Source organism: Canis lupus, chromosome 24 (genome assembly GCF_011100685.1).
Source record: "Canis lupus familiaris isolate Mischka breed German Shepherd chromosome 24, alternate assembly UU_Cfam_GSD_1.0, whole genome shotgun sequence".
In the NCBI taxonomy this organism is placed as follows: domain Eukaryota; kingdom Metazoa; phylum Chordata; class Mammalia; order Carnivora; family Canidae; genus Canis; species Canis lupus.
In genome coordinates, this window is record NC_049245.1 from 3,164,746 (window position 1) to 3,178,270 (window position 13,525).

General features: G+C 39.9%; 1 protein-coding gene across 9 annotated transcripts in view; it reads left to right on the plus strand.

Moving 5' to 3' along the window:
• The window catches only part of RALGAPA2 (Ral GTPase activating protein catalytic subunit alpha 2), a 327,065-nt gene that overhangs the window by 113,729 nt on the left and 199,811 nt on the right, over positions 1-13,525 (plus strand). For all 9 annotated transcript variants that reach the window (XR_005377488.1, XR_005377489.1, XR_005377487.1 and 6 more), the window contains 3 exons: positions 2,278-2,389; positions 8,286-8,523; positions 11,148-11,312. Coding sequence is in view for 2 of the 9 variants with exons in the window: in XM_038571432.1 (XP_038427360.1) it covers positions 2,278-2,389; positions 8,286-8,523; positions 11,148-11,312 (515 nt within the window). In the remaining 7 variants the exon portion in view is untranslated. The remainder of the gene's footprint in view (positions 1-2,277; positions 2,390-8,285; positions 8,524-11,147; positions 11,313-13,525) is intronic.

The window sequence follows — 13,525 nt, forward strand, 5'->3', positions numbered from 1 at the left end:
GGGATCGAGTCCCACATCGAGCTCCCTTCAAGAAGCTTGCTTCTCCCTCTGCCTATGTCTCTGTCTCTCTCTGTATCTCTCATGAATAAATAAATAAAATCTTAAAAAAAAAAAAAAAGCAAGTAGCAAGTGTGATGTGTTCTAGGCCAGTTAGAGAAGGAGAGGGAGACTGGGAGGGGATGGAACTGGGGCCAACCAGAGCCAGCTTGTGTGGGGCCTTCCTCGCAGGCTGCAGGACGGACACCAGCTACTCTTCTGTGTGTGCACAGGAGTGTGACACAATCCAGTTTACGTTTCCAGAAGATTTCTCTGGCTTCCTCTGGAGGAGAGACGGTGCTGGGTGTGAGGGTTGGTGCACAAAATCCATAGCAATAGATGATGGCAACTTAGATTAAGACTGTAGCCAGGAAAGTGCTAAGAAGCAGTCCTGGAATAGTGAGCGGCAGCATTGTGTGAATGGTTACTGCCTGTGTGAAAAGAAGGGGACAAAGTCTGTAATAAAGAGTGCAGGAAATCCTGTTCCTTAGTGCAGGGATAGCACATATGCATAATTTCCTGTGTTCCTGTGGAAGTTTTATACTCTTGGAGCAGTTGTTCTTTGAGGAGAAGGGACCAAAAATCAATGTTTCACAAAATAAAAAGAAAGAAGCTGGAGTCAACACCTTTGGGAAAGATTTTTCCAAACTGGAGACGATTTTTTCAAATTCATTTTCTTCCAGAAGACTATGTGGCGATTTCATGGCTTGCTAAGCTTTCATAGGTTCAGAGATTAAATTAACCCTGTGTCTTTGTCGTTATTGCTTTGGTCAGGTTTGCATTTTTTTAGAAAGATTTATTTACCTATTTATTTGAGAGAACGTGTATGAGGGGTGGGAGGGGTGGAGGGAGGGGGAGAGAGAGAGAGAGAGAGAGAGAGAGAAAATCTCAAGCAGACTCCCTGCTGAGTGTGGAGCCTGATGCAGGGCACAATCCCACAACCCTGTGATCATGACCTGAGCCGAAACCAAGAGTCAGACGCTCAACCAGCTGAGCTACCCAGATGCCCCCAAGTTTGCGTTTTTTGATAGCAGTTCCCATGACTGAGGTTTTATGTGAAAATTATTACGTCTCTTGTTTTCATCATGTTCATAAGATGGGTATGTAACCATTCATGTGGAAAGGACTGTCCTTTGTTGTTTGAAGCACATGTAAATATGAGCAGGCAGTGCTGATGCCAAGGCCTAGATAAAGGTCTGGGTACCCTGAATGGGTGAGAGACATGCTGTCCCCAGCTCTGCACCATTTCTTCCCTCATTTTCCTCTAAGCTGTCTGCTCCATTCTTGTGTGCCTACATCTCCCATGACTTGACAGCTTTTCTTATTCCATGCTTCCAGAGCCCATCGACAGTGTACAGCACAAGCAAACAACTAGAACAAAGTTCCAAATGTATGCTAACAGATAACACTGGGAGGAAAATCAAATGGGGTCAGCTATAAATAGGGTAGGAAACCCTATTTGTAGACATCATTGTACCATGAGAAGCTTAACGAGATTCAATGTCATGTTAAGAGAAAATACTGTTTCAATATGTGGAAGTACGAGAAAAGTGTGAAGGAACTATGATTTTGGAGATCTCATGATCTGACCTGGACTGAATTACTTTGTCCAGTCCCCAGTCTTATCATTAACGAGCATGTAGGCCAAGGAGAAAGTTGCAAAGATGAATGAACAGTTAGTGTACAAGGCCTCGAAGGGGAAGTTACAGGGGGTGTTTTCCCTCAAAACAAACAGACCTCTCTTACATACAAAAGATATGTGTTCTTGGTTTGCATAGAATTCAAGAAAGGGAAAGATAAGCAAACACTCTGATGTGAAGAATGTAACTTAGCTGTGAGAAATAAAATTGCCCCTTCAGCTGTGCTGAAGAACTTACTACTATTAACATAATTAGCGGTGTTAATGTGTCTTCAGTGCCCTTGTGCAGATCAAGCATCTTCCAGGCACCAAACTTTGTGCCTCAGGATGACCAACAGTGACCTTTCCAAACCCCCTACCTGTTTTATCCTGTTTATTGATGTGAGTTTAAGTCACATGTTTTTTGAACTTCGGTGACATAAGGTAGTTTATTTTGATAAAATATGGCATTCATTATGTAATTGGCATTCAGATTATTAATACTTTTGAGTAATACATGATTATCATTGTTGCTGAATTCATAAGAGAATTTCTTGTATCTATAAATTAAAGTGAGTCGGAGACGTGATTAATAACGTGAGCTTTTATTTTGGGTGGCCCAGGGAACAGATGTTGCAAATACTACTCAGGATAACAGAAGCTGTCATGCAGAAGCCAAAGGATAAACAAATAAAGGATTTGTTTGCTCAGAGCTTGGCAGGGTTACTGTTTAGGGTAAGTCTATTTTATTAAAACACTGCAAATGCAAAAAATGAACCATATTTTATAGTAAAATAATTTTAATCATTGAGAATTTTAAGAGTAAAATTAAACTATAGATTTCTTGAAATTTCATTTAAAATTTCCTTTTTAGCTTTGTCTTAAAGGTTGTAATCTATTCTTTACTATTAGTGGTTAGTTATACTCTGGTTTCTCTTCAGATCAAATAAATCTTTCACTTTTTACTATTAGTGCTTGGCTTCTTTTAGGCCTTCCCACCTGTCTGCCATTTACTTCCTCGAGGTTGGTAGAAGTTAGGAAGACAATAAAAACTGATGTCCTTGGTGGAGGGCCAGGTGGATTTGAGGAAGTAAAAGGAAATGGAAACACAGGGATGGGGATAAGGTCACGGAGCGATTCAGGCTGGAAATAAAAGTGTAAGAGTCATTAGTATATTGGACTATGTGTTTGAAGCCACAGGACTGGATGGGATCACCATGGAGAGATTTTGTGTCCTAAAGAGGAGAAGGCCATTTCCATGGTTGGTGGAGGAGAGGAACCATCCAAAGATGGTGAGAAAGGTTGGCCAGGGAACTGGGGGGGGAAACTAGAGGAGCATGTGTCTGCACACTGGAGATAAGGATTGGGCAAGAGGAGAATGGCTGGTTGACACTGGCTTTGACAAGATGTTGATGGTTGAGAATATTCTAGGTGAATGAGGCTCCCTTGGAGTGGATGGAAGAGAAAATGAGAGCTGGGCAGTAGAAATAGCAAGTATAGTTAAGGCTTTATGGAGTGGGAGAGAGGAGGGGAAGGGGAGATAGTTGAGTGGGCAGCATGCATGGAAGCCAGAGTTTAGGTGAGTGGTTTTAAAGTCTGTTCGCTTGCAGTGAGAAGGGTCCAGTAAGGACAGCCTGGGGGAGAGAAAGGAGAACTACAGAAGTAAAGTCCTAGATAAGGTAAGTGGGACTGGGCTGGCCTCAGGTAGAAGCAGAGAGCCAAGGAGATGGCTGTTTCTCTTACATCTCACAGAGTGAGAAGGGTCAAGAACCCAAGTAGTCTGGCATCATCCCGAGGGGAAGAGAACAGGAGGCAGATGATGAACTAACTGCATAGGAAGTAGAAGTTTTAAAGGGTCCTGAGTGCAGTAGCCTCTTGCAGCATTGCTCTGGAAAGCACTAGCATTTATGGGATACACAGAATTAATAAAGCATTTCTGAAAGAGAGCAGTGTGAAAGGACTCTGGAAAAGTGTAACATTCTTTTTTTTTTTTTTTTTTTTTTTAGTGTAACATTCTATACAAATAGAGGCATAGTACAATAGATGGGCTGGCTTTGAGTAATTTGGTGGAAGATAGTATGGTGAATATGAGCTAGAAGTGACAGTTATAGGGAGGAGAAGTCAACTTCCCCCCTTCAGTTGACTTGAAGGTAGTTTTGGAGGATATATACTAAGAGCATATCTAGAATATAGGTAGAAAATGGAGGGTGACGCAAAGAGAAACTAGTTCTCTAAATAAGGTTGTATATTCCCACTGTAACACAAGAGAACCCAACTGTTCATATTAATTTTTAATAATTTAACATGATCAAATGATCTTGGCTTGAAAAATATATGAGAGGCTGCAGAAATAATTGGTATGTACTCACTTGCCTCCTGAGTAGTATTGAATCACTCTTAACTCTGATTGCCTTGCCTAGTTATTAGGTAAAGGAAGTAGTCTACACATCATTTTGTGTGTGTCCAGCCTTTCCTCAAGGGTGGTACTGACCACTTGCTTTGCTTCCCTCCTGGAGTATAGACACTCTGCTCACTTAGCTCTGACTCTCCTGGAAAGTTTCATGATCACCTTCTCATTTCTTCTATCCCTGCTGGGACTGGGGCTGCCAAGTGACATGGACTAAAGACAGGCTCTGGCTACTGGGTGCCTGGGCCTCATTCATCACCAGTTGTCTGGCCTTGCATCTATGGGTTGTGATGGAATTAGAGCAAGAACTTGTCACCAAATTAAGCAAGAATCTATTGTGGAGTTGTTATTTTTTGGTTTATTTGGTTAGTTTTGGTTTGGGAGAAAAATACCCTTATTAATGGAGAATCTTGTCAGATTTGAAAAATTAGTTTTAAGTCTATGAGTATTAATTATTTTGATGTCATCTTTCTTTTGGAATGGTTAGATGGATCAAAAATAATCTTTAAATTAAGAAGCAACCATAAAATAGTGGAGAGAGGATGACCTTTTTGGAAGTAGACAGATTCTGAGTTTTGATGCAGAATCCTCTGGTACATCCTGGCTGTGCAGCCTTGAGCAAGTCACTTCACCTTTCTAAGTCTCTTCCTAATCTATCACGATCAGGAGAGAAGTCCTTCTGACCTTTCAGAGTTGTCATAAGAATCAGAGCAGGTTCATCTGGGATTTATAATCATATGTTGAACTCCCCAAGCCCTTTTGTGAGATCCAAGAAAAGAGAAAGAATGTGAAAGGTCTGGATAGCTCTGCCAGGAAATCAAGTGGGCATCATCTGAATTTCATATAAAATTAAATGTGCCATTTAAATTATTATCTGTTCATGTAGAATGTCTACAATTGCCAGATGCTTGATTTTTAAAATTTTTGAATAAAGAATCTATTAAAGGGGACAGGAAGTTCTGAGCTGCCATTATCCTTTTATCTTTTTAAAAAATATCCTCTAGTATTTAGTTTCTTCTCTCAGTAGATAACTTGAATTGGCAAATCTTCAAATGATAGTTGGATTTTATTTAAATATCTGCCAGATGATGCTCTTTGCCATAAGCGATGTTTAAATCTGTTATCAGTGCTAAATAGGATCTTATGCTTGAAGCTCTGACAGTATATTAGGAAACCTGGACTATGGGTCCCTCTACTCGCAGTACTTAGAATTATATAGTCCCCTAGGTGTGGTGAAGAGAGGTAGCAAGTGGTTGATTAGGAAACATATGAAAAGAAAAGGAGTGCTTTCAGAACAGATATATTTGTTTATACAACTTATTTGCCAGGATATATTTGATAAAACATAAGTTTCAGTGCTGCAGGAACTTTGGAGATGCTCTTATTCAGCTTTTTGCTTTTAACCAAAAAATGACTCCAGAAAAGCCAAGTAAATAGCCCAGCTCATACATCAAATTAGTGACAGAACCCAAGGTCTGGAGCTCTCTCTTTCCCTCTTCCTAGATGAGAGGAGAAACCTCCTCTCATTTACTGAGAGAGCAGCCTGCCTTCATGGGCAAAAATGTATCACCCATCTGCCCCACACTAATTGTCAACAGTTTTACTCTAGGTTCAAGTGTTGTTAGCTGTGACTTATGGATGATGATAATGATTCGTCAGCTCTGTGTATGTTTGTGAGATTTGCTAAGATGAATTTAATAAGCTGCAAGAAGTCTGTTCTGTCCTTGTTTTATAATTAGTAAAGTGACACCAGTGCAAGATTCTCAGGACAGGGCATCTTCTACCACACAAAAACTCTGCTTTTAACCTGAGGCTAGTGCTGTAACCAGAAGTTAGGCTGACCGCTGGCAGCATTGCCGGTCTCTCCTTTCTCCTCTTAATCTGCTAAGATTCTCTTTTTGATCTACTCTTTATTTTATTGTGCCTATGTACTTTATGGTAATGCCTTTAAACTCATTTTGAAAACAGGAATGTAAAGTAGAATAAACAGGAGGTGGCATTTTAGTCATAATAAATATATATAAGGTCTTAGTAATAAGAAATGATAAAATCATTTTAGCTTTTTCTTTTGCATTGTTCTTTCGCATTAATCCATCTTAGAATTGTATTTTAAGTATGAATGTTTAAAACCTTGTTTTCAATATATTTAATGATTTTAGCTCAACTTTCACATTTTTACCCTCTCAAAAAGTGTGGTAAATGTGAATTGAAACATAGAAAACAGATATATTGCATAAGGGTCACTTTAAATATGATTTCTCAGTGGTCAGAATAGACCTATTTACAGACTGTTTTCTATTTCTCAAAGTTTTCCTATGTGTATGCTAAAGAAAAATTTCTCTTGTAATTAAAAAGCCAATTTGCCCCTATTCCATGCATAGGACAGCTCCCATCGACTGTGGGAGTCTATTTGCATCTAGGGTGGGTAGAAATATTTGCAGGTTGGCACTTTAAAGAGAACATTTAGTTCTGACAACAGATCAGGGAAGTTATATAGACTTTGGTTAACTCTGCCCTGTAGTAAGATTAGGAAAGCCCTTGGGGCTCACCTGAGATGGACTTGGCACTTCTTTCAAGGCAGATATATTTTTATTTGAATTTTAAAGGATGTGAAGTATTTTGGCAGAGGTAAGGAACTAGGCAGTTTCAAAAGTAAGGAAATACATAGAATATATGCATAATTGTCTGGTAGGGTTGCCCATGTGGCTACTCATAGTGCCATGGACCATAAGGCTAGAGGAAGGACATAGAGAAGTGAATGGACTCCTATGGAAAGTGCTCTGATAGGGAGATGGAGACAGTTGTGGGAATGGAGGTTACTTACTGGAAGCTGGGTGGGGTGGCAGTTAGGGATGCCTTGGAGGAAATAATGTCCACATTGTGACCTGAAGAATGGGAGTTAAAGAGGCAAAAAAGAAAGGGAAGCGAGGAATGAAGACTGCATGCAAAGTCCAGGAGCAGGAGAGACCAGGTCGAGAGACTGAAAGAATCTCAGTGGAAGAATTGAATTCTTTTTACTATTATGCTATGTAAACAAGTGCTTGCAGAACATGCAAGTAGAGCTGTCTAGCATGCAGATAGACAAGGTCAGGAAACTAAAGAGGTCTGGGCTGAACATGAGATTCAAAAGTCAACCATATATAGATGTTAACTGGAGCCATGAGAGTGGAGACCAGAACCCTGGCAGAGGTGGAGTGGCATAGGAAGGTAGAAAGCTAGAGCACTTGGCTGACTGGGAGATGAGGAGGTGCACACACAGTGAGCGTGGAACATTCTTTCAAGAAATTTGGCTTTAAAAGTTCTAGTTGGGGGCAGGTGGGGCAGATCTGGGCTCAAGGGAACTTTTTGGTTTGTTTTTAAGATGAGGTAGACTTGGAGCATGTTTAAATACCGATGGAGAGGAGCTGCAGAAGTAGAATAGACTGAAGGAAAAGGAGAGGCAGGGTTAATGGAAACAAAGGTCAAGGAGGAGGCTCAGAGCAGAGGTGAGAAACAAGCATAGAAGAGTGGGAGCCCCTCTCTACTTACAGCCTGCAAATGAAAGAGAAGCTGGGCAAACACCTGTGCCTTGTGAGTAAAAGTTGAGGGCATTCTTGTTTAATGGGTTCTGTTTTCTCTCAAGTCTGCAGTGAGTTCATCTGCTAAAAAACAGGGAGGATTTGGTGGGGCTGGAGTTTTACATATTGAAAAGGAGGCTAGAAGCAGCTATTGTAGAGAAAGAGAGCAAGAAATAGAATAGTTGGGATCCCTGGGTGGCTCAGCGGTTTAGCATCTGCCTTTGGCCCAGGGCGTGATCCTGGAGACCCAGGATGGAGTCCCACATCAGGCTCCCTGCATGGAGTCTGCTTCTCCCTCTGCCTGTATCTCTGCCTCTCTCTCTCTTTCTTTCTCTCTATCTCTCTCATGAATAAATAAATAAAATATTTTTAAAAAAAGAAATAGAATAGTTCTAAGAGCTTTGTCTTCGCCCCAGTTATGTCCAGGACTAGCCACAGGCACTAGAGGGATTTTTGAATCAGTAGCTTTGTTCATAATCATGACTGATTTCTCAGTAGCTCAGATTCTAGTGACAGTTGATCAAATGAATTGTGAGAAATAAAAAAAACAAGATCAAGTACTTTTTAAAGTTCATTTTAATGATAGTAATTTAAAATATTTTGTTGAAAGACCATTCTTCTTCCAAATGAGGGCAATTCAATTCTCTTGTTGGTTGGTTGGTTTTAGACACTTATGGTGGCATGGATCCGAGCAAACCTCTGTGTGTACATTTCTCGAGAGCTCTGGGATGACTTCCTTAGGGTGCTGTCCTCCCTCACGGAATGGGAAGAACTCATAAATGAGTGGGCCAACATCATGGACTCCTTGACAGCAGTGCTTGCGAGAACTGTTTACGGAGTTGAGATGACAAACCTACCTCTGGACAAATTAAGTGAACAGAAGGAAAAGAAGCAGCGAGGCAAAGGTACTTCTCTCTTGCAAGATAACACCAGATATCTGAGACTGAGGAGGAGTGTGTGTTTATACACATAGGCAATTATTGCATGGAATTTCATGGTAAAAAGAACCAGCCATACAGGTGGTATCTTTTTAATAGTGGCATTGAATTGTGTTTCATAGCACTCTGTCCTCTTAAAGAGAATGACGAATTTATGAAGAGGCTGTGGATGAAGAAGGAAGATGAAGGAGAGTAGCAGTAGTAGCAACAACAACAACAACAATAATAACATCTTATGCTTGAATATATTCTCTTTCTTTACCCTCATGGTAACTTCTGAGGTGGATACTACCATCCCAGTATCACAGACTGAGAAACTGAAGTATAGAGTCCATGGTGATGGACTCATTCGAGGTACATAGCTAAGAAGTGGGAAAGCCAGAAATAAAAGGTAGGCAAGTTCCAATTCAAGACAGCATCCTAGAAAAACGTATTCACTGCCTGCCTAGGAAAGGTGGAAACATTCTGAATGTTTCAAATGGGAGTCATTTTGGCTTTTTTGTGTTTCTGGGTAAAAATTGTTTTGAGACCGAGAGATCAAGGTGGAAAATGTCATTGGTGGTTTCTATTGGGGACAACAATTTGTCTTCAGTACTATTAAGGCTGTGACATAGTCCTTGGATTAATTCACTTGTACTCTTATCTATTATGTAAAGATTTTGAGGCAGTTCATAGAAGTTCCTGCAATACAATAGATAAAATGCATAAGAACACTGGGGCAAAATTAAAGGGGGTGGAATTGCGGGAGAGGTTATAATGCCAGAATGAATGCCGGAGAGCCTCATATATTTGCTGGGGAGGTGGGAGGTGGGGCAAGATTAGATTTGACTCTGATCTTCACAGAGCAGAGGATCACAAATTGCAAAAGGTGAAAATAATCCACAGTTTAGGTGGTACGTAGCTTTTCCTGGTCCTAAGACCTGAGAGGAATTTTTCCTCCAAAGATTCATAAAGTGAGGACGCCTGGGTGGCTCAGCGGTTGAGCGTCTGCCTTTGGCCCAGGGCATGATCCTGGAGACCCTGGATCGAGTCCCACATTGGGCTCCCTGCATGGAGCCTGCTTCTCCCTCCTCTGCCTCTCTCTCTCTCTGTGTCTCTCATGAATAAATAAATAAAATATTTAAAAAAAAAGATTCATAAAGTGTATGTTGCTTGCTGTGGTAGACTATAGCCCCAACAATAGCCTTATTATAGATTGTATCAGTTTTCCCTTTCCCTGTATGACAGATCACTCTAAAACATAGTGGCTTCAAGTAATAGCCAGTTGTTTAGATCATGATTTAATGAGTTGGCAATTTGGATTGGACTCAGTTGGGCAGTTCTTCTGCTGGATTCACTTCTGTGTTTGCAGTCAGTTAGGCTGTGAAATAATCAGTTAGGCAGCTCTGGCAGTGGAAGATGGAGGGGAGGACGTGGCTGTGTACCTTTCATCTCCCAGCAGGCTAGCTCAGGCTTTTTGTGTAAGGGGTTCTAGGAGCAGTAATAGGGCAAACCTAGATTTTCAAGTGCGTTTCAAATCTCTGCTTGCTTAGTTTTGCTACCAGAGTAAGTCATGTGATGAAGCCCAGGGTCATTGTGGGAGAGGACAACAGAGGATGTGAATGTGGGGAGATGTGAACCACTTATGATTACTTAACCATACAGACATGTGATTGACGTGACTGATTCTTATAGTATCTTTGTTGCAGTCTGTGAGAGGTTGTTTTTATTTATAGGGAGGTAAAAAATTTGAGAAACACTATTTACGGAACGATAACAGAATGGATTTAATTATTTAATGATTATGGCAGATATTTCTGATTTATCTATTATATTGAAAGGAATATAAAAAGTGATTTAATTATTTGTTATGGAAATACCTGTCCTCTACACACTGGACTTGGTGGAAACAAAATACACTCTCAGGAACCTGGGTGTGAAAATGAACCATAGATAATAGCCACTGGCCACATCATACCTGTGCAGAAGTCTCTGCCTCATTCTCTTTTCCCGTGTATTTATTTTGGATCCTTAACTACTCACTTGAAATATTTGACCAGAGCTATATAAGAAGAAAGCAGAGAAGTTGTACCTATTTTTTTTTAATTTTTATTTATTTATGATAGTCACAGAGAGAGAGAGAGAGAGAGAGGCAGAGACACAGGCAGAGGGAGAAGCAGGCTCCATGCACCCGGAGCCCGATGTGGGATTCGATCCCGGGTCTCCAGGATCGTGCCCTGGGCCAAAGGCAGGCGCCAAACCGCTGCGCCACCCAGGGATCCCCCAGTTGTACCTAATTTTAAAAAAAGATTTCATTTGTTTATTCATGAGAGAGATAGAGAGAGGCAGACACAGGTAGAGGGAGAAGCAGGCTCCCTGTGGGGAACCCAATGTGGGACTCGATCCCAGGACCCCAGGATCATGACCTGAGCCAAAGGCAAACACTCAGCCACTGAGCCACCCAGATGCCCCAGTCGTACCTAATTTTGCAACAAGAAAATCTGCTAATTACATATAGTTGTATTTATGAAATTTGCTGAGCAACACAGGCTGTGTAATGAAAGATAACAAATCCAGCTTTTAGATTATTTTTCTTGTCTTATCCTTATCAGGCTGTGTTCTGGATTCTCAGAAAGGAACCACTGTGGGGAGGTCCTTTTCTCTCAGCTGGCGGAGCCACCCAGATGTGACTGAGCCGATGCGATCTAGGAGTGCCACCACATCTGGGGCACCAGGAGTTGAGAAAGCAAGAAATATCGTTCGCCAAAAAGCAACCGGTAAATGTTTACTTAAATATTTCTCTAAGGTCTAGTTGCTATCTAAAATGGATTTATAGGAATAAAATATTTAAAAAATTTTAAAATTCCACTCCCCTTCCCTCCAGTGAATTTGAGGTTATAATTACATTTAAAATAAATTTATCTGAGCTTCCCATAGTTTTTCACTTCAGTAATATCATGCTGTTATAATCAATATTCAGCATGTTGACTACAGAAAGTCACAATATCTTCTGGTCATAAACCAGAGTCATTTACACTCAACATAGTTTACAGTGCTCAGTAAAGGCTTCATACAGATGGCTTAGAATCCTGTTGGAGTTCTTATGAAAATATACTGTAACCCTATCTAATGTTGTCTGCCATAGCATTTGTTGGTAATAATCACTTTATTTACATTCACCTCCCATTCACCTCTTCTGCTTTCCTTCATCCTCTCCCCTGAGGAGAGACTCAGTTACTGATAATAGGCACCTTTAGGGAAGGCTTACTCAGTGATTTCTATTCTCATTCCAACTCTTTAAAAACCCCTTTCTTCCACCATTGGATCAGAGCAGAAGTTTGTGACAAAGTGGCATCCTGCCTGAGCTGCCCAGACTCTCTGATACCCCTTACAACCTTTGAATTGTAATGATAATAAAAGTGATCATTCAAAACACTGTATAGAACTTTCCTTTCACGTTTAATGAGCAGTAAACTGGGGTGCCTGGGTAGCTCAGTTGGTTGAGCATCTGCCTTTGGCTTGGGGTCTTGGTCCCAGGACCCTGGGATTGGGCCCCACCTTGGGCTCCCCACTTGGCAGGAAGCCTGATTCTCCCTCTGCCTCTGCCTGCCATCCCCCTGCTCGTGCTTTCTCTCTGTCAAATAAATAAATAAAAATCTAAAAAATAATAATGACAGCAAACCATTATATACTGTATGCTCCTTATTCCCTACTTGGCCAAAACACAGCCTTAGAAGAGATTGCATTTTAGTTATTCAACAGGTGTTTTAGAACAACAATATGGTAGTGGCACCCATAGTGCTCTCAGTAAGCCTTGATGTCTTTATGCCAGTGAGCTTCTGTGCTTAAGTGTTCTCAGGTGTCTGAAAAGCCATTGTATTGCATCATTAAGAACTTCTACAAAATTGTTTTAAAGGTGTCTTAGACTATGTCACTTAAAAGTCATAAATCTGGCCTTGTAGGATTAATTAAATTAAAAACACTTGGAACCATAACCTTTAAAAGATAACAAGAGCTATTGAGTTGGATGGATCTATCTAAGGTAATACTTCATGTATTTTGCACATACATAGTTCCTTTTTTTTCATAGTTCCTTTTTTTAAAAAAAGATTTTATTTCTTAGTAACCTCCATACCCATCATGGGGCTCAAACCCACAACCCCAAGATCAAGAATTGCATGCTCCACTCTGTAGTGTATTTCCTATTTTATTTTACATTTTTGTCTTTTTAGTTGCCTGTGAAAACAAGTCTCTGAAGATTTTACTATATCATGCTGTTTTATAAAATTAATTTATATAGACTATTAGTTTTACTCATTTCTCTTATTTTTACATTGTGTAATAATTCACCTTTCCATCTTTTAGAAAGGTTCAGAATACTTTGATGGTAGATTTTCATTTGTGTGAAGGCCACCTCTTAATGAGAGAACAGTAGCTCAGAAAGTTAGTTTTTGCCACTTTTAGCATTAAAGTATTTATTATGGAAGACCCATTGAAAGTGACTTTTTTTCCTAATCCCAGTATAAGAGTAATTTAAGATTATTATAATTTGCCTCACAGATTACATTTAGATTGAGAAAATTTCAGTGATGGTGGCAAGATGGAAATAATAAGATAAGCAGTTGCAGAGTAGGGAAATGATAATTTAACAGAATGAACTAGTTTGCAACTTAAAAAAAACTGATGAGAGTCTTCCAAAGAATTATAAAGGAAAACTCTGATTGTGAATGATGCTTAAATTTTAAATGTCTAAAATGAGTGATTAAAGCAAGTCAATTTCTACACACAAAAAAAATTTTTAAGTTTTATTATTTCTAAAATATTTAGTGATCAGTTTTGAAAAAATGCAATCATTTGATTTATAAAAGGAAAGCTCTTTCAAACACCTCTGACATTGAGAGATGAACACCTCTTTTAAGAAATTTGAAGTAAGTCAGTTTGACATTGACACAGAAGTCATTTTCCCTTAAATATTATCTTAGTCATTTGT